At 46.3% G+C, this 26,651-nt stretch overlaps 2 protein-coding genes across 13 annotated transcripts in view; one reads left to right on the top strand and one right to left on the bottom strand.

Annotated features, from left to right (window-relative positions):
• The window catches only part of SRPK2 (SRSF protein kinase 2), a 228,543-nt gene extending 210,190 nt beyond the window's left edge, over nucleotides 1-18,353 (top strand). For 6 of the 9 annotated variants that reach the window (XM_087861168.1, XM_045793433.2, XM_045793436.2 and 3 more), the window contains 4 exons: nucleotides 3,059-3,128; nucleotides 3,753-3,845; nucleotides 4,175-4,267; nucleotides 13,992-18,353. In XM_087861168.1, the coding sequence (XP_087717294.1) occupies nucleotides 3,059-3,128; nucleotides 3,753-3,845; nucleotides 4,175-4,267; nucleotides 13,992-14,176 (441 nt within the window). In that variant the 3' untranslated portion in view covers nucleotides 14,177-18,353. The remainder of the gene's footprint in view (nucleotides 1-3,058; nucleotides 3,129-3,752; nucleotides 3,846-4,174; nucleotides 4,268-13,991) is intronic. The other 3 variants (XM_045793441.2, XM_045793437.2, XM_087861169.1) reach the window with 2 other exon arrangements.
• A 280-nt stretch (nucleotides 18,354-18,633) lies between these two features.
• The window catches only part of KMT2E (lysine methyltransferase 2E (inactive)), a 93,895-nt gene continuing 85,877 nt past the window's right edge, over nucleotides 18,634-26,651 (bottom strand). For 3 of the 4 annotated variants that reach the window (XM_045793427.2, XM_045793430.2, XM_045793429.2), the window contains 10 exons: nucleotides 25,974-26,228; nucleotides 25,669-25,813; nucleotides 24,896-25,146; nucleotides 24,447-24,503; nucleotides 23,744-24,307; nucleotides 22,417-22,703; nucleotides 21,598-21,686; nucleotides 21,369-21,494; nucleotides 21,096-21,193; nucleotides 18,634-20,262 (listed from right to left, as the gene is read on the bottom strand). In XM_045793427.2, coding sequence (XP_045649383.1) covers nucleotides 18,754-20,262; nucleotides 21,096-21,193; nucleotides 21,369-21,494; nucleotides 21,598-21,686; nucleotides 22,417-22,703; nucleotides 23,744-24,307; nucleotides 24,447-24,503; nucleotides 24,896-25,146; nucleotides 25,669-25,813; nucleotides 25,974-26,228 — 3,381 coding nt within the window. In that variant the 3' untranslated portion in view covers nucleotides 18,634-18,753. The remainder of the gene's footprint in view (nucleotides 20,263-21,095; nucleotides 21,194-21,368; nucleotides 21,495-21,597; nucleotides 21,687-22,416; nucleotides 22,704-23,743; nucleotides 24,308-24,446; nucleotides 24,504-24,895; nucleotides 25,147-25,668; nucleotides 25,814-25,973; nucleotides 26,229-26,651) is intronic. The other variant, XM_045793431.2, reaches the window with a different exon arrangement.

Raw genomic sequence — 26,651 nt, 5'->3', positions numbered from 1 at the left:
GGGGAGAGAAATGTTCCATTTCAGGATGTGGTGAGGTCAAGGCTTACGTGTCCCCAGCAACACAGAAGGGGCCATACCAGGCTGCCCTGAATTAGACTCTGACGGCTCTTTCAACTCTGAAATCCTGTGCTTCTAATTTGGGGTGTTAAATTTTGGTGATATAACCAGAAAAATAGGACAAGATCACAGAGGTAGGAGAATAATGGTGGAGCTGTCAGTATGCTTTTGTACCAGGTTGTCTGTCTTGCCTTCCGTGAGGTAAGGACTTGTCCCCTCACACGGTGTCCGCATCCTGGCCACTTCCGCTCCTGTGGACAGTGATACAGAAGTAGCAGACTGTCTCCTTTCTCCTACCTCCCCTTCCCCCCAAATTAGGCGTAAACTCCCTCAGGGCTTCGAGGGCTATTTGAGGGGTTTTTAAAATTTTTTAAATCAGTTGGTTGTCATTGGGGTGATTTTTTTATTTCTGGAAGGGGGCAAGCCTTGTTCCCCAGCCGCACCTTCCATCCCCAGAAGGGAAGGCTGAGAGGTCCCTTGTGTTCTTCCTGGAGAACCCGGTAAACACAAGGCGGTGCTGCCCCCCCCCCCATCCTCGCACTGAAGTTTAGAAGTACAATGGTATATTAAATTCATGCTACTAAGCTGTACGGAAGCTCCAGATTGGTGGTGGTGGTGGTGTGGCGCGGAGCCCTTTGATGACATGAGCCGCATTAAGTCTTGCAGACGCCCCGGTGGAGTTGAGAGCTCCTGGGTGGGCAGCAGGCGCTTGTGCTCACGGATGAGTGCCATCCCCGTTGTCAGGAAGGAGGGCAACAAAACGGAGCAGAGTAACCGAAATATGTCACTTGCTGAACCTCTTTTCCTTTTCTTGAGTTTTGGGGCCCCTCAGATGTAAGTGCGTGTGATCTAAAAATTCTGTGTGGGCCGAGGCGTGGACGGTTCTGCACTCGTCTGTCGGAGCCCGGGGTTAGGTAACTTCTGTGGGCTCCACAGTGAGCCCCGGTGAGGACCAGGGAAGTGAGAAAAGCCAGTCTGACAGACTTCACCCGACCTCCTCAGCACTGGTCACATCACAGGAAGAATAGGCGACCTTATTTATTGAGAATGGTGTAGGAGGGCATTTCAAGAAAGAGGTGTCTGGCCTTCCCAGAACCTGAGAAGAGTTTGGTCATGGGGCGTCCTTGTAGGGGATCTGGTCAATACAGAGGAAGGAAGCCACAGTTCCCAAGCATTACAAGTCCCAAGTGGTAAACTAGGAGTAGTAAAGGTTGTATTGGGAGTGACTTCGTGAGCGGAGGGCAGTCGTCTTCCACAGTGTCACAGCGGCCGGCACGGAAGCAGGCCGGAAGGCACAGACGCTGACATTCCCGTTGTGATTCCTGCCCCTGCTCTGCTGAGCAGGTCCTTTTCGTTAAGAAAATCTCATCCCTCTTTGGAGAACTAGGACCAGATGACACGACAGGAGAGTCTCCACCTTACCTCTCCTCTTCCTTTTCTCTTTTAAGTCATTTCTTTGTGGGCTTCTTTGATTTGAGAATTTCGTTGGAAATAACATGGGTGCTAATCAGAACAGTCCTCTTTCAAAGAACGCTCCGTTAACATATCTTAGTGTTAGGCTGTAAGAAGTAGACTCAACCTGATTGAAATGTTTTTGAAAACTAACCAGAAGAGTGAGCGAGGGCTCAAGGGCAGGGTTAAGGAGCAGCGGTGGCACGGTCCTCGGGGCTCCCGCAGTGGCGCCTCGCGGTGTCTCCCCCAGTAGGGTCTCCCCTTTTCCTCACGGCTTGTCCCAGGCGGGGAAGCCTCTTCTGACCATTCACCATGAAATCTAACTATTCCGTTTGGATTTGTGGCCAGTGTGAGGTTTTGTACCCTGATCTGAGATCATATTTCTTGTTCATTGGGTGGAGGGGAGAGGCCCCAGGCAAGGACCTTCTGTGGCCCTGAGGTGCTGGCGTGACCAGGTCCTGCGAGATCCTGAGTTCATACACTGGTGCTCTCTCGGGGTAGCTGAGAACCATCTTGTCATCCCATTTTCCTCCTTTCTTTGAAAAAAGAGAAAGGTGAGGCGATGTGGTCATGGCCACGTGCACCCACCCTTAGTTTGTGGAAGGCCGTGGTGGAGAGCCTCTTGCCCACACTCTGGTCAGGGCCTGGGGAGGAAATGGGGGGATGCGGGAGGGCAGGGCCGGAGCGTCAGTGCCGGGGATCCAGGCCCCTGAGCTCCTTTCGGAACAGCAAGATCTAATACAGAATAGAAGTGTAGAAAAACCAAAAATAGGATGTAGCCTTTTCCTTTTTAAAAAAAGATTTTAAGCACATGGTATTGGATCCGCAGAGCAAAGGCAGTTACCATCTTTATATATCGTTAGCAGATTAAACTTGTGGTCCTGAGGGCTTTTTTGAGAACAAGGGAAGAAGACTGCCCAGTAGAAACGGAAACACAGGGCCTCCCCCACCAGCTGTCATGCTGGGGGGCAGGTGGTGACGGCCCAGGAGGCAGGCCAGCTCTCCTTGCCCACCTCACTGGGTTCCTCCGGGCCCAGGGCACAGAGCGGGAGCCACAGAGCCTTCTTTGTGGCTCTCGGTTTTCCTTCGGTTGCGTCAGAAATGAAAGAAATGATGAGATGCTGAAAATAGCTCTTAGTTACTAAGACATGAGGGTCTTTGCTTCATCTGCTCTCTGGGGGCCAGACGAGCCTGGGGGTTGAGGGCAGGCATGAATCGGCCCTGGTCCTGGACTGCGTCCGGGTGCTGCCATTCATAGTGGGGGTGCAGTCTCCAGCCAGGCCTGCACACGGCTGCCGGCCGACGTGCTGCCTGCAAGATGAGGGGAGGACGTAGGCTTTACATCCTCCAGTAGAGGAGATGTGAGAATATTTCTGAACCTTCTTTGAACTTTTTGGAAGGAAGAAAAAAGTTGGTATTGAGCTCTTTTAGAAGGCTCTTTGATTTGACCAGATCCTCATAAAATGTAGGTCTCTTGTGCGAGGAGAAAAAGTTGCTGGCTCAGGGGCCGCTTCACAGAGTGCTTAGCGTGTCATCTGTTGTATCCTAGGCATTTGAGCTGGCAACGGGAGATTATTTGTTTGAGCCGCATTCTGGGGAAGACTATTCCAGAGATGAAGGTGAGTATCGCTGCCTGCCACATACCTCAGGCTGGGTCTCCTGAGAGGCCTGAGCTGCTGGACAGTAGCGTGTTTCTGTACTGAAATAGAGCTGTGTTTTGGTTTTCAAACGCCCAATTCAGTCGCTTTTCCTCGAGCTTGAAGCCCCCTCAGGCACAGTGGATGGGCAGCTCTGCGGAGAGCCCTTGGCCCCAGCTCACCCCTCCCTCCTGCTTGCCCCGGGCCTGGTGCCCAGCAGCCAGGAGAGGACGGGCTGTGTGAACCGCAGAGCCTCTCTGTGCTCCTTTCGTCCACTGATCTGCCCACGTCTCTGTCCTGTTGGGGAGCTGAGTTGAAAACCTGGGAATTCTGGCTTGAATTCCATCTGTAAACCTGACCATCTCCATGCTTATTTGCTTGCGATGCTGGGGTGGCCTGGGGCGAGCTGGCACCAGTCACCGTTAATGGTCCAGATGGTGCCTGAGGCCCGCCAGCCCCACCAGCCTCTGCATGAATGTGCGCAGACATTGTTGATTTGAATCTATTTCTGATTTTTTACTAATTTCAATTTTTTCCCTCTTCTTTTATCCCATCCTTCCCTTTGCCCCTCCCATTCCCGTATCCTTTTTTTTCTCTCCTCCATAGACCACATAGCCCACATCATAGAGCTGCTAGGCAGTATCCCAAGGCACTTTGCTCTATCTGGAAAATATTCTCGGGAATTCTTCAATCGCAGAGGTAGTACCTCTTCTTTTTGAAAAGCGCCATGATGCAGACAGAAACGGCATAGCAGCTGCTGATTGTAGCACTAATGGTGACAGACCTGGCTCCCAAATTCAAAAAGCAACCTAGCAAAATGCCTATGCTGATTTAAAAGTGGAGAGGGAAGACCACGCTTGCCCTGGGCTGTGGTCACCCGTGCATCCGGCCACACCGGCAAAGCCTGTGCTGGGATTATCCAGATCGCGCTCTGTTTCTGTCTGCGCGGGCGGTAGCAGTGTCTGCATGCAGTGTACTGATTAAACTGTCGTGTGTTTCTGTTTTGCTGGCAATGTTTCCCAATGCAGATCACATAGCATTGATCATTGAACTGCTGGGGAAAGTCCCTCGAAAATACGCTATGTTGGGGAAATATTCCAAGGAGTTTTTCACCAGAAAAGGTAACGGTATTTATGCAATGCTAATTTTCGGCATAATCCTCTCCCAAAAGGAGAAATTGTGCATTCCCATTTGGGCAGTGGAGAAAGACCTGGACCTTTACAGCTGGGGAATTCTGCTGAAGAAACCTCTCAAGACATAAACTTGAACCATCTCATATCTGTGGAGTATGGATTTTGTAAGAGCACAACCTTCCTGAAACCCTCGGTCTCCTCCCCACTTCCCTCTTCTAATCTAAGCCCAATCCGTGTATTCGTGGATTTGTAAAAAGGAGTTTAAGTGATTTTTAGGAACCAGCTAGATTTAACTTTCTGTTTTCTATGTTGTTCTTGGAGCCCCAGTGTTTCTGCCTTGGAGTAGAGGCAGCCTAGGGACTGGACTTAAGGAATGTCCCTCCGTGTCGTCTTGGGTCTGTTTGAGCTACTAGGGAGTGGGTGTGGGCTTGTGAAACCCTGCACCCCACACTCTGAGAAATTGAGTTTTGTTCTCCGTTGCATTATTCATACTGCGTTATAGCTGATTTACTTTAATATCACAGTTCTGTTGATCTTCCCTTGATGTGACCCTGAATAGCCGTTTCTTTGCCTTTTATAGTCTCTAATTAGTGATGAGTTTTTTTAAAATACTCAAAAGCCCTAGGAATTTATTTTTAAAGGATCCCTCCCCAATGCCGTATTCTTTTGTGTGAGCATGTTGGTCCTCTTAATTCATGTTTTTCCAGCTTGGATTGGCGGGGGGTGGTGAGGGCTGCAACACCCTTTAATAAAAAAACTTTTAAAGTTGGTGTGAGCAGGACATGGAGTTTCTAGAAATTTCTGAAAGTTATTGGTCCTCTGTTCCTCTCTGCTTTAGCCAGATTTGGAGAACTGGTTTTTTGGGTTTTTGGGTTTTTTTTTCTTTTTTTAAGATTTTTATTTATTGACAGAGACACAGCTAGCGAGAGAGGGAACACAAGCAGGGGAGTGGGAGAGGAAGAAGTAGAGCAGGGAGCCTGATGCGGGGCTTGATCCCAGGACTCTGGGATCACTCCCTGGGCCGAAGGCAGACGCTTAACAACTGAGCCACCCAGGCATCCCTGGAGAACTGGTTTTGACTTTGTATTTTCCTGTGAGATAGGTAGGGTATTCTTTTAGCGGAATAATCCTTTTTTATACCCATTGGTGATGTTGACCTAACCAGTCCTCATTTCATCCTTTACATATTCCTATTAAATGCATGGAAACTTGAGAACTAACTGTGCCGAAGCTGATGGTTTCCTGTCCCACTTACTCTGAGCACAGCGACCACAACTCCCAGCTGTTCCGGGATCACCCAGTGGGTGACCTTTAAAATATGTAACTAGATGCAGTTCTTTTATTACTACCTTTTCAAGGCTTATCACAGGAGAAAAGGTTGTCAGAACTGTTGTTCAGACAGCCTGTATTGATTTTGGTTCCCAGAATCTATGTGGTCTTCGCGGCTGGGTCACGTGAGCAAGCTCCATGGTTCCCCTCACACATGGGCCCCAGTAGGCTCGAGGGCGGGAGAAGGGCTTCGCCACCAAACCATGTTTGGTGACGAAGCTGAGGTTTAGCGTGCTGTGAGGCTGGGCATGTCTCGTCTTCATGTGCCCTCTGAAGCTCCATTTCCCGTCTGGCTGGGGTGACTTCAGGGTGTGTGGTTGTTACAAAAAAGTATAAGAGGTGTCTGTGCAGTGCACGGCACCCTAGTAGCTCATGTCGTGTTCGCTAAGGCAAAGTTGTAAACAGGAGAATACTTGAAACAGCATGAACTACTAGGCAGTGTTATTACTGGGAGAATGGACCAAGTTTCCATAGGAAACTTCTAGAAAATGTGACTTGAAAATGGCTGAAGCGAGGAATGCTCCGGATGATTATGGCTTGGGATTCCGTGTGACTTGAGGAACTCTGTTTTAATCAAAGCAGACCCCTTCTTCCACACTTGAGAATGTTTTTAGAGCCTGTGAGAGATGGTCTGGCCGTCAGGATGACGTGGCCGGCAGATGACTTGCAGCGAGCCCCCAGCCACAGCTGTCACCATTGTCAGATGGGGGCTTGGAGGGGAGAATGGCCAAGAGCTACTAGCCTAGTCTGTCCTGAGAGAGGGGGCATTACTGACTTGCTGATGCTCTGGGGGAGGGGACAGGCACTGCAGGGCACTGGACCACAGCTCCTGCTCCTTCCACCAAGCAGAGAGTCTGCCACAGGTGCGCGAGCGGGTGCCAGCATCAGGCCGAGGGGAGCCTCCTTTCCCACACGCGCCTCAGGCAGGGTGGGACCGACGGCCCAGAAAGGCACACGGGGCTGTTTCCTTCAGTTGTGCTGCTGCTGCTTAGAATGCCTGGGCTCTGCTCTTCTCTCGCTCCATTGTCCATGGGTTGGGAACCACATACCGTGCACACTGGGAAGGAGGAAGAACAGGGACAAAGGAGGGGACCTGAATGGTGAGAAAATGAAGTTGTGGGAGTTATTTGAAGTCATGCGCCCAGCTTTGTTCCTGGAGGCAGCTGCTCTGAGCCCCTTGTGCCCATTGGGCTTTGCCTGAGCCTCATGCCACCAGGGACAGCACCTGTTGAGGACCAGCCCAGCACCAGCCCCGGGCCTGGAACCCTTGCCTCGCGCCACCTGGCAGGTGCTGTCTTTCGAGGACAGGCTGTTGAGTGATGCCTGGTGAACCGATGCCGGGTCGCCGGTGGGTTTCAGCTCAGAGCTCTCTGTCCTGTAGCTCTTCATGCTGGAAGGTGGCCCTTCTGTCAGCTCCGCTGCTCCTAGGACTCGTGGTCTGTGCACGACCACTGCCCGCGCCCTGAAGGGAGTACGAAGTGCTCGCACGGGCCCGTGCTGCTGGTCCTGGTCGTGCATGCGCTTTGAGGACTCGTGTGCACGGGGGTTTTCAGGAGCTTGTTTGAAGGTGAGCTGCAGAGCGGATGCGCATTGGCGTCCTTGGTAAAGAAAGACCGAAAACACTACGATGTGCTATCACTTTTTTCCCTTCATTTGGATATGAGGGAGAGTTCGTGACTAGGCAAGAAATCCTCTAAACTGACTGGGAACTGGGACTTAGGTCCTGCTCATTGTTTATTTATAATCACTGGAGATGAGAAGGGATTTAGGCTTGTTTACAGAAGTCGCAGAAATAGTATGATGAATGAGGGCCTGTCATGAAAATAGATTTCACCATGTCCCCTAGGACAAGGGGAATGATGTGTTACATTGAAGATGGGTTTGGCATGCCTCCCTAAGTAACGTGTGTGAACATACATTTTGGAAGTAATGAGATCTTAAATGTATCCATTAAAAAAAATTTTTTTTTAATATCTTTGTACCAGAACTGATAGAAAAGCAAGATCGAAAACTTACTAATTTGCTTTCATCACCTTGGAAAACAGCCAGTGGTTGAGAGGGAGTAAACAGCATGTTTTTGTGCTTGTTGTCCTGGGTGGGATGCAGGTCTCATCCCCACCAGGAGGGAGAGTAGGCTGTGTGTGTTAGAGGTAAAGGTCAAGGGCAGCTAAGTGGCATCTTCCTAGTTATAATTCTGGGTAAAATGGTGGTTACTAGTTTGAATTATTTCTTGGCCGGGAAATTTTAAATGGAGCTGGATTTTTGGCAGAGGATGTAACTCCTTTCTCACCCTGTTAGGGTTTAATAACCAGTAAGTTATTCCTTCAGATGTGGACATTGGCAACCAAAGATCGTTCATAAAAATCATCTTGGTCAATGTGATAAGATGTGCCCCGATAGAAATAGCATCTCTGTGAATTTTGTCCCTGTTCTGTCCTGTTACGATCTGAAGGTGTGTGTACCCTCCCCCCAAAATTCATATGAGGGAATCCTAACTCCCCCCGCCCCCGACCCCTTGCAAAGGTGGTGGCTTTCAGAGGTGGGGCCTTGGGAAAGTTCAGAAGGTCATGAGGGTGGAGCCCTCACGGGTGGGATGAGTGCCCTCGTGGAAAAGACGGCTCCTTCACCGAATGTGCCATGTGAGGAGGACACGAGGAGTCTCTGACCCACAAGAGAGCCCTCAGCAGACGCCAGCCCTGCTGGCAGCCCGATCACAAACTACCAGCCTCCAGAACCGCGGGGAAGGAAGGCATGTTGATTTATAAGCCTCTCGGTTGGTTGTATTTTGCTCTGGCCGCCAGAACAGGCCAAGGCACGGCCCCAGGCAGGGAGCCATCCTCCGTAAGAGTCCGGGCTGGCAAGTGGTGGTGGCACAGTCGCTGCAGTCGGAGCCCGCCGCCCACACTGCCAAGCGGACACCATGCTGACCATTGGCTGCCGTCATTCTAGTAAAACCTGCATCGGGGATGGAAGTATCAGAAGAGTGTACTGGTTATAAGAGACGGTTTGATTCTTGGTAAGGCCGTCGAGTGTGCTGGAACGTGTGGGAGTGAGCCTGTGTGTGGGACCAGAGACCGTGAACTGCGACTGGGAATTTCAGAGCCCTCAGGGCCCCTGGGGTGCCGGCCGGCTGCCACGCTGGGAACCGCAGGCCGCTCTTGGAAGGAGGCACTGTGCGCTGTGTTCTTCGGTTCCAGCGTTGGAGATGAACATTGTTGGAAGGATTTTGACTTCTCTCTTGATGTCTGGGCTGCGCAGAGTGCTGCCCACACCGGTGGCCCCTGCTGATGTCCGCGGGCAGCTAGAGAAGGTTCCTCATACTAGTGAGTTGGAAGCTTATGCAGTGTGGACGACTGTAACGACAGTTTGACTAAGCATCAGTTGTGAGTTGTGAGGCTTCTATGCCAGGTGCAGAGTGGGCTCCCTCAGTACTTCATGCGCGTGGAAACGGGAACCCTGTTCAGTCCTGGCTTTGGCTGGAAGCCTCTGTGAGCCAGCAGCAACGAGAAACCCTGCCTCTCTTGGCTCTCACTCTGCGTTCTCCGCACCCTCACCCCTGGCCGCCTCTGATCTGCCCTCTGCCCCCTGCAACAGATTTCCCTGTTCTGGATGTTTCCTATGAATGGAATCCTGCAATCTGTGGACTTGGCGACAGTTTCTCCCAGTCCTTCCGAAGGCTTTGTGTGTGCAGAGACCGTGCTTGCTTGCCCCACTCGTCAGCTGACGGCTGTGCGGTTTGTGTTTCCACTTTTTGGCTCTTAGGAATAATGCTGCTGTGAACATCGTACAGATGTTAGTGTGGACATGTTTTCATATCTCTTGAATGTACATGGGCGATAGTTGAAGTATAAAGCTTCAATTTTTATGAAGTCCAACCTTTTATGTTTTCTTTGTTGTTTTTGTTACTTATACTTTTATTTAATTATTTTTTAAATTAACATATAATGTATTATCTGTTTCAGGGGTCCAGGTCTGTGATTCATCAGGCTCATATAATACCCAGTGCTCACCACAGCACATACCCTCCCCAGTGTCCATCAGCCAGCGTTACTTGTGCTTCTGATGTCTCATCTAGGAAACCATTGCCTAGTTCACGGTCACGGAGATTATCCTGTTTCCTACTGAGAATTTTTTATTAAAGTAGGTTCCATGCCTAGTGTGGAGCCCAACACGGACCTTGAACTCACAACCCTGAGAGCAAAACAAGCTGAGATCAAGGGTCGGAGGCTTAACTGACTGAGCTACCAGCTCAGTCATGATCTCAGGGTCGTGAGATCAAGCCCCACTTCGGGCTTTGCCCTGGGTGTGGAGTATGCTTAGGATTCTGTCTCTCCCTCTGCTCCTCACCACCCCCTCGTGCGTGCACATGTGTGTGCACACTGTTTCTCTAAATAAAAATTAAAAATAAAAAAGCACTCTGATAATTTGGGATTGGCAAATATCCATTTGCAGCCCCAAAGCCTTGACTTGGCGGGGATGGGGGGGTGAGTGGGGAGGGCTGCCGAGGGCAGGGCCGCCCATCTGGCCTTGTTAGGCTCCAGAGGAAAGACTCAGTGATACTCACATTCAAGAAGGAAAGGAAGTTCTATTTAAAAAATAAACACTGTCACTATTAAGTGTCTAGTTATTTGCAAACTTTGAGTGAAACATATTTTGGTATATTTTCCTAGGGAAGAAAAAATCGTCAAGGTGAAAATTTGTTGACTTGTCAGGAGCTACTTGTACAATAGGAACAAATAGGAAAAAGGTCTCAATTTTTTTTTCTCATTTTGGTCTCTTTTTCTCCCTTAAGAGTTTTGTTATTTTATTCTGTACTGTAAGTGGTGGTAGTGGACGCGGCTGTGTTTCTTGTGTGTGATTCACGGGGCTGGAGCCAGTGAGTGGACCTGAGGTCCTTACTCACCAGGTGAGGCTGCCCTGCCAGCAGCCGCTGCAGGGGCCTGGGAGCTTAGGGTTTATTAGGGAACATCAGCTGTTGTTTTCCTCCACCTCCCCCTCCCCCTCCCCATCTCCCCTCCCCTTCCAAATTTTTATTTAAATTCCAGGTAATTAACATACAGTGCAATATTGGTGTCAGGAGTAGAATTCAGTGATTCATCACTTACTACAACACCCAGTCCTCATTACAAGTGCCCTCCTTAGTCCCCATCACCCATCTAGCCCATCCCCCACCCAGCTCCCTCTATCAACCCTCAGTTTGTTCTCTATCAGTAAGACTCTCTTATGGCCGCGCGCCTGGGCGGCTCACTCAGTTAAGCGTCTGCCTTCGACTCAGGTCATGATCCCGGAGTCCTAGGATCAAGCCGCACGTTGGGCCCCCTGCTCAGTGGGGAGCCTGCTTCTCCCTCCCTCTGCCTGCTGCTCCCCCTGCTTGTGCGCTCTTTCTGTCAAATAAATAAAATCTTTTTTTTTAAGTCTCTTATGGCTTGTTTCCCTCTTTTCCTTTTTTCCCTTTCCGCTGTGTTCATTTGTTTTGTTTCTTAAACTCCATGTATGAGTGAAATCATACTTTATCAACTATTTGGAAGACTCTATTTCATACTGAATTGAACGTAGTAACATGTACATGTAATCATAGGGCCTAGGCAAGTTTATATCCTGTTTTTTTTCTTGGCATTGGTTTTTCCAGCATCTCCATGGCCCACAGATCGTTCTGTTGGGAGGCTGTTCAGGATTCCGTGATTGCAGCATTATTGTGTATTCAGGACCGACTGGTGCTGAGGATTGTTTCGCGTACTGCATGTTTCCTGTTGTCCTTACTGCATCTTTGCACATAGTTTTCTGTGTGGGATTACCTGGTCAAAGGAAGTTAGATATCTTAGTCTGTTCTTTGGAAATACCTGTATGGGCTCATACCAAGTGAGGTATGAATAAATAGATCTTCATGGCCTTTGAGCAGTGTATTGTTTTCATTACGATTATTACGGAGATTTTAAGGCGTCTGTCTCGGGAAAGCTTCTCTCTTTTCATAGAAGATTGTACTTACTTTGATGCGTGCTGATGGATTCGAGTTTAAAGCTGGCGCCCTCAGGCAGAGACTCCGCTCGTGGGCGGGGCCACAGTGCTGCTCAGCAGGTGCATCTGCTCGCCGGGGCGTGTGTGCTCCAGGTCAGAGTAGGTGCAGGTCACTGACGTTCCCTCCCCTTTCCAGAGAACTTGCTTTTAGCATGTTGTGTGTGACCTTCCTTAGTTTTCCGTCACCCTTGCTCTGCTGAGAGCCGCAGTCGCCCTAAAATCACAAAGGTGTTTGGGGCGCCTGCTCTGCATCTTTAGGGGCCCTTTGACAGTTACTCTTGTGATCATATTCTTCTAGTCTTCTGTTCTTTTAGTACCAAACATGGGGCCGTGTCGTGTCCCTCCATGTCATTAAGTAAATATTCACTAGTAATCCTTGAGCGGCCGTCCCGCGGTTTGTTGTTTTTAACCCCCGTTCTCCTGTTACTGAGCGCCTGTCATTTTGCAGGTCCCTGTACTTTGCACACCCTGTGTGATTCGGGGTGTGGGGTGGTGGGCACTGGGGGTGGATTTCTTAGGCCGGAGTCCTAGCGCTGGCGTTCCAGACGCACGGGGGCGCACTCTGAGGGAAGGCTGGACTTGGTGCTCCCGACACAGCCCGCCTTCCACGGGAGGGAGCCCTTCCTGCTGTAAGACGGCACGGCCCCCTCCCTGGTCCAGGAGACCCGACCCGCCGCTCTGGCCGCCGCGCTGAGCTCTGGCCTGGGCCGTCGGGTTATTCACGCGCCTGCGCTCTGACAGGAAGCGGTCTCACGCCGATTCCGGATCCGCGCGGCATGACTACAGCGCTGGCGACGCGCCCGCTCGTGCGAGTGTAACCGGACGAGCGTGTGGGCCGAAAGACAAATTCCTTGTGGAATTACAGGCAATTTCTTCTTGTGTTTTTGTGATTTTCTGTCACGATTCTTTATTGTCTGTGTGATGAAAGAGAGGGGGGCGGTCTGAATGGAGATGCATCCATGGGTGAGACAGACCAGGTGTCCCGAGAAGACCTTCGGAGGCAGGGAACCGCGCAGCTCCCTGCGCATAGCCCAGCACGGACCGCGGGACACGCCGCGGGTTGCTCGCGCTGCAGTGCGGTCGGGGGCTGGGGTGGGGGGACGAGGCCGGCCCCGCGGGAGGCGTGCAGGTCGGCGCGCGCCCCCCTCAGCCGCACGGCGTCGCGACGGGCGCTCTGGGCCCGAGAGCGCGCGGGGAATGGGCGCCAGGAGCGCCTCTGTGCGAGCGGCTCGGGAAGATCGGCGGGCACCAGTGAGGCCTCTCCAGGTCCAGGGGTGGGTGTGCTGTGAAAATGTCTAGCTGGAAGAGAAAGGGAGTTCCTCCTAATGAAAGGTAGCCTCACCTTTTGGTAGTTTGACTTGAAACAACTTTTCTTCCTATTCTGGAAGGGGCTGTTGAAGTTCTCTGACCGTCTGCTGGACTGTCAGTCACTGTTGCTTGTCCGTCGGGGCTACTCGTCACCTACGCTTTTCATGTTACAGCACATTTTCAAAGTTTAACTTCAAGATTCGATGTTTAACTTCAAGATTTAGATTTTATAGCAAATGTGTAGAAATGAATGGTATTTGATTCAGGTCGGCCTCTAGAGCTGGGTTGCCCGGTACCGTTGCCTGGTACTAGCTGATAGTGGCCGGTTATATTTAAACAAAGGAAAATTTCAGTTCCTGGGTCGCACCCGTAACCACATCTCAGCATAGCAGCTGCCCTGTCGGATAGTGAGAGAAAGTACGTCTGTGCCATCAGAGAAAGTTCCAACAGCACTGCTCTAGACAGAAAGACTCCCTTTTCTTTGGATGGTAACATGCAGAAATAATGGTCCAAGAGGTTTATATAGTGTATCTTAAAGTTTTTCTAAGCATATTTATAGATTGCAAAAGATCCTGCATTGGAGAGAGAGTGCCTTTGTCATTCTTTGCAAATGAAAACATTCTGGGTGGGAGCACCCAGCTGGCTGTCAGAGGAGCACACGACTCTTGATCTCAGGGTCGTGATTTTGAGCCCCACATTGGGTGTAGAGATTACTATATATATATATATATATATATATATATATATATATATATATATGCTTAAAAATAAAAGCATTCTGGGTGGACTCAGCACCTCTACTCATTTAAAGAAACCTGGAACTGATTCGAATGAACTCTTCCCTTTTTGATGAGCCCTTTATTTGCGTTTGCTAAGCTTACTTGAAATCCCACACAGCCGTGTAAACCTTGATCGATGATCGCCTGGGGGGGAAGCTGGCTTGTTCTGTGTTGCTTAGTGTCGGGCAGGTAGGTGTCTGCTTCCTGGAACGCCTGGCTGGACCACCCATGGGAAGTGCACATCTAGAGCTTTCTTGACCCTGCCTGTTTCTTCCCTGTAGGAGAACTGCGGCATATCACCAAGCTGAAGCCCTGGAGCCTCTTTGACGTCCTTGTGGAAAAGTACGGTTGGCCCCATGAAGATGCTGCACAGTTTACAGATTTCCTGATCCCCATGTTAGAAATGGTTCCCGAAAAACGAGCCTCAGCTGGCGAATGCCTTCGGCATCCTTGGTTGAATTCTTAGCAGATTCTACAAATAGAGCATTCTGAGCTAGCAAATGTTTTCCAGTACATTGGACCTAAACGGTGACTCTCATTCTTTAACAGGATTACAAGTGAGCTGGCTTCATCCTCAGACCTTTATTTTGCTTTGAGGTACTGTTGTTTGACATTTTGCTTTCTGTGCACTGTGATCCTGGGGAAGGGTAGTCTTTTGTCTTCAGCTTAGTAGTTTACTGACCCACTTTCTTCTGGAAACAATAACATGTCTCTAAGCATTGTTTCTTGTGTTGTGTGACATTCAGATGTCAATTTTTTTGAACGAAAAATACTTTCCCCCTTGTGTTTTGGCAGGTTTTGTAACTATTTATGAAGAAATATTTTAGCTGAGTACTATATAATTTACAATCTTAAGAAATTATCAAGTTGGAACCAAGAAATAGCAAGGAAATGTACAATTTTATCTTCTGGCAAAGGGACATCATTCCTGTATTATAGTGTATGTAAATGCACCTGTAAATGTTAATCTCCATTAAATATGGGGTGGGGACTCAAATTTCAGAAAAGCTACCAAGTCTTGAGTGCTTTGTAGCCTGAATTGCATGTAGCGGACTTGAACTGCTCCCAGGAGCCGTGCAGACTTTTCATTCCATAACAGTCCTTTTACATTTGGATTTTAAACGAGTGGCTCTGAGTTAATGTCATTCCCTATATGGCACTTTAAAGCAAGAAAAAACATGCTTTCATTCTAAAATACGTATTATAGTTTTAGCGCTCCCATTCATATTTTTGCATATTTTTAAAAGTAATTTAAAGGAAAAAGAGCAATTTCCCTTTAAAAATGTGATAGCCTGGTACCATGTGGTGTTGCCTCCTCCAAACACTGTAAGTTAAACTCTACGTAGATTAAATCAGACAACAAAACCATGTGCAGTGTGTGGAATGAGAAAAAACATATATATAATTTTTTTTTGTTTTGAAAAGTTTGCTTGTGTTTGTCCAAAACCGAGGTATGTATGTACAGTTAGCAGTGCTGCGGGCACCAGCCTAGCATCTGCGAGGTAACAGGGATCACGGTCACTCCCTAGGCAGTTAGATGTGCGGCTACGTCACTAGCTTTTTCATGGTCTTCCCATGCATTGAAGTTGAGAAAACGATTTTCCCTTTGCAGGTTGCACACGATTTTGTTTATGCATTTCCTTAACGCTGTAGAATCCAGGACACAAACCATAGTAGGCAATACAAATTTAGAATGTAATATACGGAGGTGTATTTAGCCTCTTTTAGAAGTCAGTGGATTGAATGTCAGGTTTTTTTAAAATTTTACATTCATTAAGGTGCCTCGTTTTTCTTGACTTTGTCCATTAACATTTATCCATATGCCTTTGCAATAACTAGATTGTGAAAAGATAACAAGTGTTGTAATAATAATCCATTGTTTGAGGTGCTTGCAGTTGTCTTAAAAATTAAAGTGTTTTGGTTTTTTTTTTCCAGACATTGGCTTGGTCATTGGCCTGTATTTGAAGCTATAGAATCAACCAGCATCTGCTCTCCTTTTAGTGTAGCGTAACCCAAACTCAAGGAAGTATCAACATTCCCGTTGCAGGACGGGTAGCTGTAGAACATGGGTTAAGTCTTACTATAAGGAAATCATTCATTCGTTGTTTCGTAGGAGTAGAATATGGATCTAGAAGAATTGCTGTAGGACAGATGCACTACCTAGAACTTGAGTGATTCTTTTTCATTCACGTTCCATCAAAAACATTCTGATGACATTATGTTTAAGCATTGCAGATTTTCTTTTTTTCTTTAACAGTATTCACCTTGAGGGAGCAAGACACACCTTTTCAGGATTTAGCATGGTTTCCGTACCGGGAGGTGGAACCCACCCACTTCCTTAGGCATCGTGCGTGCGCGTGCGGAGGTTTTCTGATGAGGCTGTGGGTTATCACGTAGCTTCTACGACAGATGGCTGCTGCAGTTTCCGTGAGAGCCGTTCTCACAAGAACCGCAGAGTGCCTTCCTGTCTTCCCTGACTCGGAAGAATTTGTGTCGGGTTTAAAGCACACTTGAATGAAATTTATCTAAGGCAGTTTCAGCTCACGTTAGAAAATAGACTTGATTGTTAGGGATTTGTAAAGATCTGTCCCTTTCTAACTGGTTTACAATGTGAAGAAGTTGTTCTAGAAGGAATACACATTTGTATTAGGTCTAGCATGGTTTTAGCGGACTCTCAGTGGCTCGATGAGAGAACACGAAGCTGAGTGAGCAGCGCTAGTTACGCAGCTCCCCGCAGCTGGCTGCAGTGAACGTCCTGGCTTTTGCTCTCGTTAGTCCGGTCAAGTCCTCATGGAGAAGGACAAGCAGTGGATCGTGATTGTAGCAGATGAGAAGCTGGCTGTCTGGAAATTAGAACTGCTCAAAGGCCCAAAAAAAAGCAAATTTAGAGGCATCAGGAAAGCATAAACTTTTCAGGTGAAAACCGATTTACTGACTTGCTGTTGTACCTGGATCATACCTAACTAGTTAAACACGGTAAACTACTGTTTCTCCCTGGGTAGAGAACTTCGGTTTCTATTCACAGTTGAGATTATTCCTTAAATTCCACCCTTTTCTTCTGTTGTTTTTGTAACTTTGATGGTAGAGACAGTGTCTGAGAGTGTATGTGCCCTTCATCGAGGAGTCGGGGACTTATGTAAGATTCTGCAGTTCATAGACAAGCTTCTCTGTCAATTATTTGTGTAGTAGGCAGATAGATGCCAGGAAATTTAAATCCTTAGAAAGAGGTGAATAATGCTACTCACTGTGCTAATAGTTAACCACCTTTGTTCTGTGAAACCGTGGGGCCGGGTCATGTGTCCTGGGAGACGTGCTGCTTTAGTGAATGCCGTAAGCGGTGGGTTGTTCGGTAAAGTCAAGAAGGGCAAAGTTGCCCAAGTTCTTTTAAAACCTGAAGCTGACTAGAATTGAGCCCTAAACGCAGCTCCCTTCATGTACCATCATTAGCTGGTTTCCAAAAGGAAATGGACATTAAAAGTTACTGTAAAACAGGACTTTCATTACTGCCAAATCTTACCCATTTTTAGTCTGTTGACGTTTTTCTCCAATGCACAGAATGTGTATGCCGTGCCAAATTATGTTAATTAGGTGAAAATTGGAAAAATGTGTTCGTGTCATTACTTACGGTTCTACTTAATCCTCCTAAGAGGTATAAAGACGATTTTTCCAAAACAAAAACTAGCATTGGGCATTTCAGCCAAGTGTTCACCTGAGAGGCTATTATTTTCATTTCACTTGCGAACTCTTAATGATGCTGTTTTCCTTTGTTTTATATGCCCAAATCAAAATTTTAGGACCTCCTATTACTTTCTTTTTAATACTATATATAGCTGGATAGTAAATGTCAATTTAAGGTTTTCAAATAATTTTGATTGATCAGTAGGACGTTGCAGTCATGCATGTTCTACAGGGTGCAAATGAGGTGTCTGCGGTGTCAGGCAAAACTACGCCCAACAGTTGTCAGTTCCGGTCTAGAACTCGATCACGTGTAATACTTGAATGATATGGGTTCACATTTTGCATGATGTCAATTAGAGGCAGAGCCTCCACCCAGCACAGGAGTTTCCTGCAGAAATGACAGGAAGGAACGTTACAGGACCAACCAGCCCCTCACTGCCTCCTGATGTCTGCTACAGTCCAGCCGAGGTAGGTGTAGCTGCAGAAAATGGAAGGCTACTGACAAACTAGATCTGAAAAAATGGAACTTTTGTAAAAAAACAAGCAAAAAAACACTTGTTTAAACAGATTCCAATCACAGAAGTTATACAGGACAATTTGGTAAAACTGACATAATTGTGATTTATTAACATGAATTAAAATGCCCAACCAGTGCTTCAATGTGACAGTATATTTAAAATAAAAAAGAAATTAAAGGCCATATACTGTACTACTTTCACAAAGATCACACAGTTTTGCAAAGACTTGTCATATGTACAATTCTATATATCAAATGAGAAAAGCTGTAAGCAATTATATACGCAAAAGAAATGCAGTATTTACAGTTTGTCAGGAGACATTAAAAATCATCTATACATTAAATTACATTTTGCTTGCAAATAACCGATAAAACAAAATGAGCCATGTCCACACCAAACTATAAAAATCTGTATTGCATTTTTTTTTTTTTTTAATATACCTAGGATGCACTCACGGAACTGCTGACAGGAAAAAAAAAGAAAATCCTCATAGTGCCATTACTTAGCTGTGTACTTAAATGCATATGTATAAAATAATATAGAAAACATTCACTAAATGAATTTTAACTGCAACAATGAAATTTAAAGATCATGTAGCATCAAATCTGCCAGAGAAACAGCTGGAATGTTCACTTACAAAATAAAGATACCTAATACTGGCTTAACAGCACATTTTTTAAGGAATTTTAAAAAGCAAAAATGGGAAAAATACAATGAAAGAGCACTGGTGTTTTTTTTTTTTTATACAAAGTTTCATGTACAAGCTTTAAAAAGTACCTTAATAGGTACATATGAAATATACAGTTTATCTTACAGCACATTTTAAAAAATGTTTTTGCAGTCCATTTTAATGCCACCCTGAACCATGGTAATTGTTCTGAAATGTCGGCGGCACCTGTGCTCTGTGAATCGGAATCTGTCCAGGCACTGGCGAGGCCTGCTGAGGTCCTTGAACCCCATGAGGCAGGGCCACAGAGCCAGGATGAGGACAGAACCCTGAAGCAGGAGGTGTTGGAATACTGTTTGGTCCTTGGGGCTGGAGATGAGGACCTGCGACTGGTAGTGGACAATGTGGCCCTGTTCCAGAAGGCTGGTGTTGGGGTCCCGGTCCCAGAGTGGTGTGATGTGTGGCTTGGGAGGGATACGGTGGTACGGCTGGATGAGCGGTTGCAGGAAAAAGTGGAGGTCCTTGATGAGGTGGATGGTGTAAGGCTGGAGCAGAGGTGGTATGGTGCCCAGAAGCCAAAACGCTGGAAGGTGGCGGCGGCGGCGGTGGGGGGGGTGCTGAATTGACCACATGCTGGTGTTGTGTTGGTAGACCTTGGAGTCCTGTGGAAGGATGGGGTGGCGGGTGGTGATGAGGGGCAGGACCGGGAGGTGGCGGGGGTGGTGGCAAATGGTGTCCAGCAGTTTGAGAATGAATGTGTGACCCAGGGGTGACCGCGTGAACGGGCCCTACGACGTGAGCAACAGTGTGTTGCTGATGGGAACTGGGCTGCTGGACAAGGTGTGGCCCTGGGGCCGGGGGTGGGGGTGGCGGGGGGGGCACCACGGCGGCAGCAGTTTGATGGTGAAGAGGAGGGTTCGGAGAAGGCAAGAAGTGCCCTGGAGTGACGTGGTGGCCTGGAGCGGGCTGCTGGCTGCCGGCGCCCGGAAGTGCTTGATTTGGTCCTGATGCAAACACAGTCTGTTGGGCAAGACTACCTTTAAGCTGATTATAATTCTGAAAGTTTGAGGAGGGCTGCTGGTTTTGATAATAAGACGAGGAAGAAGGGGGCGGAGGGGGTGGAGGGGGCGGTGCCGTGCTGCTCAGACTGGGGGCGGTAAACTGACTATATGTCGCTGAAGATTGTCCTGAGGGGGTCTGTGTGAATAGTGCTCCAGACGGGGCCTGCTGAGTACTGGCTGGAAGGTTCTGTGCTGCTGGGTAGAAATTTCTCTGAGGCTCTCGCTGAGGCGTTCCCACTTGAGGTGACTGTGCATGATGAGGCCTGTAGGGCGATCCTAGCTGCTGGGAAGGGGGCTTTGGTGAGAGATAACCGTGCTGCACAGGTGGGTGGGGTGTCGAGGACTTGGGAGGATTTTCTACGTGAGGGGACGGAGGACAGTGCAACTTGACTGGCGCGGACGGCAGCTTCTGGGAAAGTTGCTCGGCTGAGCCTCGAGCGAGCGGCTGAGGAGGGTTCTTTGGAAGTGCTTGCGTGTTATTTAACAGCTGCTTCTGGGGGAGCTCTGCTTTCAGGTGCACCCCGTTCTCCGCTTCCGACGCGGTAGCTGTGGCCTCCCAGTGGGAATCGGACTTTGTGGGTATTTTCCCATGTGGCTGAACAGGAAGTACGGGTCCCGGGGAACCAGGCTGTGGAAAGAAAACGAACCCCGTAAGGAACGTCTTACATGTATTGAGGTTTGTTACCAGTGGTACTGAATGTCACTTCGGATGCACTTTAGAAAGGGGGAGAGAGTAAGGCGGACTGGGGAAGTCCGTCAGAGACGGGGGGGTCCTGAAAGGGCAGCTTTTTCAGCAGTTCAACGAGTTCTGGTCCTGAGCTTAAACTGAATTCCCTGGATTAATTTTTATGGAAGACAAGGAAAGAATGGCCTTTATGTGCGATTTGCCTTTTTCCCCTCAGTGATCCAACCCGTTTTTGAGCCTTATTCTGCAAGAATTCCAGTAAGCTCTGGCACTGAGCAAGTTTTAAGTCTGCTAACAGGACCTGCTGCACCCAACCCGTCTGGGTAAATAAACGTGCTCACCCGAACTGGTGCATTGTTCAAATACGAATAAGCCAAGTACAAGACACTTAAATGTATGTGATGTTACATAGAAGAAAAAAAGAAAACCAGTCTCATCTTCAGTTTCCACAGATATTGCCCCCACACGAGACCAGCACATCTTCCCGAATCAGGATGGCGACAGCATTTCTTTTCAATGGATGTCCTCTGACCTTTTGATTTTAGAGCACTGACTGCATGGTCCTAAATTATATGAAAAGACTGAACTTCCTGGGGTGACAGGGGTGGACCTCTAGGAGAAAATGTAGAGGACTGAAGCGCAGAGAGCACGTTAGACCATCTGGTCCCAAAGTGTCCAAAAATTGCAAACTGACGCTTGGTATGGCAGGAGAATCTCCGTATGCATATGAGCACCCACTTTTCTGAATGGCCATGTTCAAAGGTCAATTTTATTACCTTGTTCACTTTTGAAGGGCTTTTACAAGTGTTTTGAGAGGTGTCTGGGGATGGACATTCACTTGTAGTCATGGGCTCTGGATTTTCAGGGTCAGGATCTGTAAAGCAGAAGAAAGCTTGAGTAAACGTAACATTGCATGACCAGCACTGCCTTGCACTGACACTACAGAGCAGTGTGAACTCTCTTCAGCCCGACTTTGTAGAAGGCACTCTCCTCGCTGATTCAAAAAGGTTTTTAAAACAATAACCATGACAGGTCATCTGCTTACTGACCTTCCATAAGTTCACTGAAAGGAGGGACTGGGCCCTTGGGTTGCAACTGGGGAATGTGATTTGAATGAGATGAAGGTGAAGACGGAACATGACTCGGTGAACATGGGACACATGGTGACTCTCCCCCTAGAGATGAAGCAGACCCAAAGAGAACATTAGAACTGCAAAGAACGAGGGTGCAGAGGGATTAGCTGGCTCCACTTTCTGGCAAAGGAACAAGCTCGCTTACCACTGTCTTTATCTTTGCGGTGATCACTGAGAAGTAGTGCTCGCTGGTAACTCCTTTCTCTCACTTGCTCCACTGAGGTTGAAGCGGTCCTTGAACATAAAATCATACCATCAATTCAAGGAAGCTACTGCCAGCTAGATTATTCTCTGTCCTTGATGGTCAACATGTCCTCTCAGACCAAGGCTTTTGTTCTGCTGGGAAAACACTCAGGTGTAACGCTTTGAAAATAGCCAGACTCCATTCTCCTTTGTCTTAAGCAATTTCTTGGTGAAGGGGCGGGGAGGGGAGGTTGTGAAGTGCATCCGCATTCAGAATGTCACGGCGGGTACCAGATACACCCTTACAGATCACCCCGTGGCTGGACTGTAAGGCTAGTGGGAAGCTCTCAGGGGGAAGGGGACCCAGAAGGGAAGTGAATGAGCCCTTCTGCCCTTGCCAAGACCCATCCCATGTCCAGCTTCGGCTGTTCCTACTAAAGAAATACTAAAACTTGGTTCTTCTTTTCTGAAACTGGTTAGGGATATAAGGAAATCGCAGGATGCAGACTATGAAAAAAGTTCTTTGGAGAGGAATATTGTGAAAAAGGCGAAAATCGTCAAAGAGGATCTCTCAAAATTAGGACTGCAAACATCTCTCCTTAGAGCGGGGGAACAAGAGTTCACTACCCAAAGCTTGTGTTTTTCAGAACAGCACACTTCAGATCTTTACAGATCTAGCTGCGTTCACAATCAGCTATGGAAAAGATCCTGCCCGGATGATAAGAAACAGACTAATTATAAGGTATACTACTCGGGAGTTCACTCTTTTAGACAGGCTTACCATTGGACTTCTGGGTCGTTCTTCTCACTGGCAGAAGCTTCCTTAACAGGACAGTTACTGCTGGTTTCTTCGGACATAGCACTATAAACCGCAGCTGGTGTTGGTAACGGCAGGCTGGCGGTACTTTCTAGCTGCTCCCCGCTTTCGCTCCTGCTGGCACACCCGTCACCACCGTTGCTCGAGTTGCCGCTTGCGTGAGGTGACACACTAACCAGTGGAAAGTGCTCGGCCTTTGAGCCGCTCTTCCTGGCTTCCCGCTGTCTTTTACGGTATTCTAATAGCGAGACCTTCCGCAAGAAAGAGAAGGAAGAGCCAGTCTTTTATTCTTGTTTTATATGTCAGAGTCAATCTATGCTTTTTTTTCTAAAGAAAATTACTACATTTACATTAGGAAAATTATGTAAAATGATTTGATTTTGAACAAATAATAACAGTTAACAATTATCAATGCCTATTATAAGCCAGGCATTGTATTTAGATGATTTACATACATTATCTCATTTAATCCTCACAACAACCCTATGAAATAGGTATATTATCATCCCCATTTTACAGATGAGGAAATTGAGTAACTCACTCACTCAAGGTCACACAGCTGGTGAGTGTTGGAGCCGGGATTCGAACCTAGGTCTTACTTGAAAGCCCGTGCTCTTTCCACTATACTACATTGCTTCCCACAAAGTTGCCAACTGGACTCTGTTATAAAAATTAAAAGCACACATCACTAAAATTCTTTGACTTGCAAAGCAATAAGCCTATTTATTAACAAATAAAATAAGTGGTGTAGTTTATCCCATTTCTCTGAAATAAGGCATTCTAATTGTCTGTCTCAGTACATCTGCTGCCAACCAAATAATGGTGGTGAAGTCAGGGAACTTACATTATTATTTACAGAACACTTTTCAAAATACTCCTATCCATGGCCTAAATACTATCGATAGTCTGGATGATGAAAGCAGCGTTTCTCCAATACAAGGCTGCCTGTTCTATGTAAAATAAGGATAATAAAAACACAAATATTATTCAACTCTGTTTATTTGGCTAGGAAGTGGTTATTATTTTTGAAGTTACTCTTTCAGTGAAATAAATCATCTTGAGATTTTTCTGAAACCACGTTACAAGCATTTTCCCTATCACTAGAATGTTTTACTTCTCTGCAAATATCTTCTAATTGAGCATTTACAAAAGGTTTAAAAGTGTACATACCAAAAATTTAACTTGAATAACTGGAGTACGAATGCCTTACATAATACATAACTGCTAATAACCCTCAGAAGTAGTATGAAAAAGACACTATTAAAAGGACTAAAATTGTTAAATTTGTAACCTTTTTCTTTTGTGGTGGATTCTGGGGTGTGCAACTTCCGTCGATCAAATTGTCATTAACAGTCCGTCCGAAACCAGAAACAAGCCCATCTTCTGAAGTACAAAACACAGGTGTTTCCATAAATATGCCTCTAGTATCATCCTGCATCAGGCACTTTGACTCACTTATTCGGAAGCCTCCTCCAACCTCCAACTGATGTGAGGGCGTCAGGTCCCTCAAGTTAGAGTTTACTGAGAAGTTAACTCCTGTTCTGTCAGGACTCTTTACCCAGGAAGAATACATTGTGCCCCGTCCAGAGTGAGTAGATTCCAGTTGGCTGTTAGAATCAGTCCTGTCATGGGTAGGTGGTTCCATGGTTTTATGTAAGGCAGTTTGCTCGATTGCATCGAGTCCCAGCTGAAGGTCTGACACAGATTCCTTTTCTCCAGGGCACTGCCTGTTGACTTCAGTCCTACTCCTCGGGCTGGTGTAACCAATAGTCTTTATTTCTTGCAGACCCAGGTCAGTTAAATTAGAATTTCTAAAAGGCCCCAATGTTAACATGGTTGAAGATCGGTCATATCCCTGTTCACAGAATTAAAACAAAAAATTACACAAAAAACCACATCTTGAGACTACTAATTTTAAAATCTCCCAATAATTTATACAAAATGATGGTAATAGGAAAAGGTCACCAATTTAATCTTTTTGAATAACTTCTTACCTCTTGATTATAAGTGCGTCTCTTAATTTCTGGAGAACTTTCTGGGGAAGAAATATTCTACATAAAAGAAATAGAATTGAAAATTAAAATATGTAACTAAATCCATGATAATTTATAGAAATGAAAACTTAAACTATTACACAGACTTTGGTTTTAAACTTTTTTCTGTTTTATTTCCATTCCCCCACAGAAGACCTCTTGCTTTAAAATCAATTTGATAGCCAGTCTGATGCTGAGTATCGATAAGATGAAAGTTATGCTCATTTTAATAAAAATGTAAAAGTTTAAATTCACATCAGTGCATGTTCCAGATTTGCTCTTTTGGTTTCTTAACAACTTTCTTCCCCTTACTCATAAGGCACAGTAGTTGTTAAGGGAGGGGGTGTGTGGAGTGGGAGCTGTTAAATACCATCCCCACAGGTTTTCTTTCACCCATTTAAGTTTCTCACCTCAAAGTGCATGGTATTCCCTGGTGTGCCAGGTGTTACTGGGGTAACTGGTGAATATATGGGCTTATAACCATTTCTGCAAGCTTCATCATCTGATTTTACCCGTGGAGGAGTGGCAAATGATGGGTCCGTGGGAGTAATATCTGTGTGAGTCGGTGTAGCATACGGCGAAGGAGTAGGTGTGGAGGTTTCAGAGTAAGCAGAATCTAGTAACTGATAAAGTCTTCGTTTTTTTAGTGGTGTAGTTAGATCTGTTGGCACAATAAGAATTCACAGACATTATATTGATGGTATTTGCTACAATCTGTAATATATTCTGAGAAAGATCAAAACATCAATGATAGTAATTATAATGAATTTCACCCCCAAACTAAATTTCAGGGTTTCTAAAGATACTACTAACAGGAAACAATCTCTCCCCACCCCCACGAGTTACTTTTACTATTAACAGCACGAAATATCTTGCCAGATGGCTTACGGGCCTAGGAGTCTCTGCGAAGTTTTAGAACTACAGATGTGAATTTAACTGATTTCCAAGCATTCTTTTCGATCTGAGAAGCAGCCCCAAAATTCACCCATAAACCCCAATATACGTAGTAGTGCATATTTGAGGTTTTCGTGTTTATCTTCATCCAAAAGGTTAGAGGACAGAAAAAATATAACAAAATGGTTTATTTTATAAAATATGTAACAACTAGAATGTGTCTGTGATATAAGCTATATACGTCCTGCCACATTCTTCACACTAAAACAACACTGAAAAGAAATTCTACCTGGAAGGGAACAGCTATCATTTAGTAGTAGTGGACTTTTACTTTCACCATTCACCGTAGGACTTCTGGATCTTTCTTGACAGGGTGAATTAAATCTATGTAAAATTGCTGAGTTTTCCTCTTCTAAGGCTTGTTTCAACCATCGCTGAAATACATAACAAATGAATAGAAATCAGTTTGTAGCTGTTTATATAGCCTATAAATGTAGAGCTGATTCTAAAAGCACTTCACTACCAGGAATGGTAGTAAGGAAGGAGACTGGCCCTTGGCTTATCCTAGATTTTTATATCCAAATAAAAGTTTACCTTCTTGCAGGAACCAGAAATGTTTTCAGTAGGTTCTTTTTTTCTCCTTTTTTCTGAAAGGAATGGTGAAGTAAATCGAATATAGTGCTTAGGAGTAGAGTATACATGGGGACTGTAGGCCAGGCCTGGTAAGGAATTGAGCTGGGTAGCTAACACTTCAGGATCGGTAGTTATGCGCAGAGGCCTTTCCGAAAGGCTGTCTGAAGGTTTTCCTGTCTTCTCATTCTTCTCACTTAACCACTCATTGACCAAGTGCTACAGAAAAGAAAAATGTGGATCACTCTATATGTAATTGCACAGATTATCCTACTGAACATTTTGATACCAAATTAAAAATTGATGTATTATCCAAAATGACACGCTGGATAATTGAAATCATTCCTAGATGATGTCCAAAAAAATCAATACGTCATTACATTTCTTTGGTTAACTTCTCTTACTCCTAAAATCTTTTATACAATAGTATTCTGCCAGGAAGAAAACACATGGTACCTTTTGTAAAACCGCAAGGTCTAAGAGACTCCAGTACCACCTTATAAACACAAACACTGAATTTAGGTTTGTTACTGCTTCTGTTATCAGTCTACATGAAAAATCTGATTTTATGCAGTGTTTTTCTACCCTGGCTGCCTATGAGAATCTCCAGATGATGAGACCAATGCATATACATTAAAAATA

Source organism: Ursus americanus, chromosome 3 (genome assembly GCF_024610735.1).
Source record: "Ursus americanus isolate L20-20 chromosome 3, mUrsAme1.1.p, whole genome shotgun sequence".
Taxonomy (NCBI): Eukaryota; Metazoa; Chordata; class Mammalia; order Carnivora; family Ursidae; genus Ursus; species Ursus americanus.
Note: the sequence above shows the minus strand (reverse complement) of the source record. Positions and strands in the feature narration are given on the sequence as shown.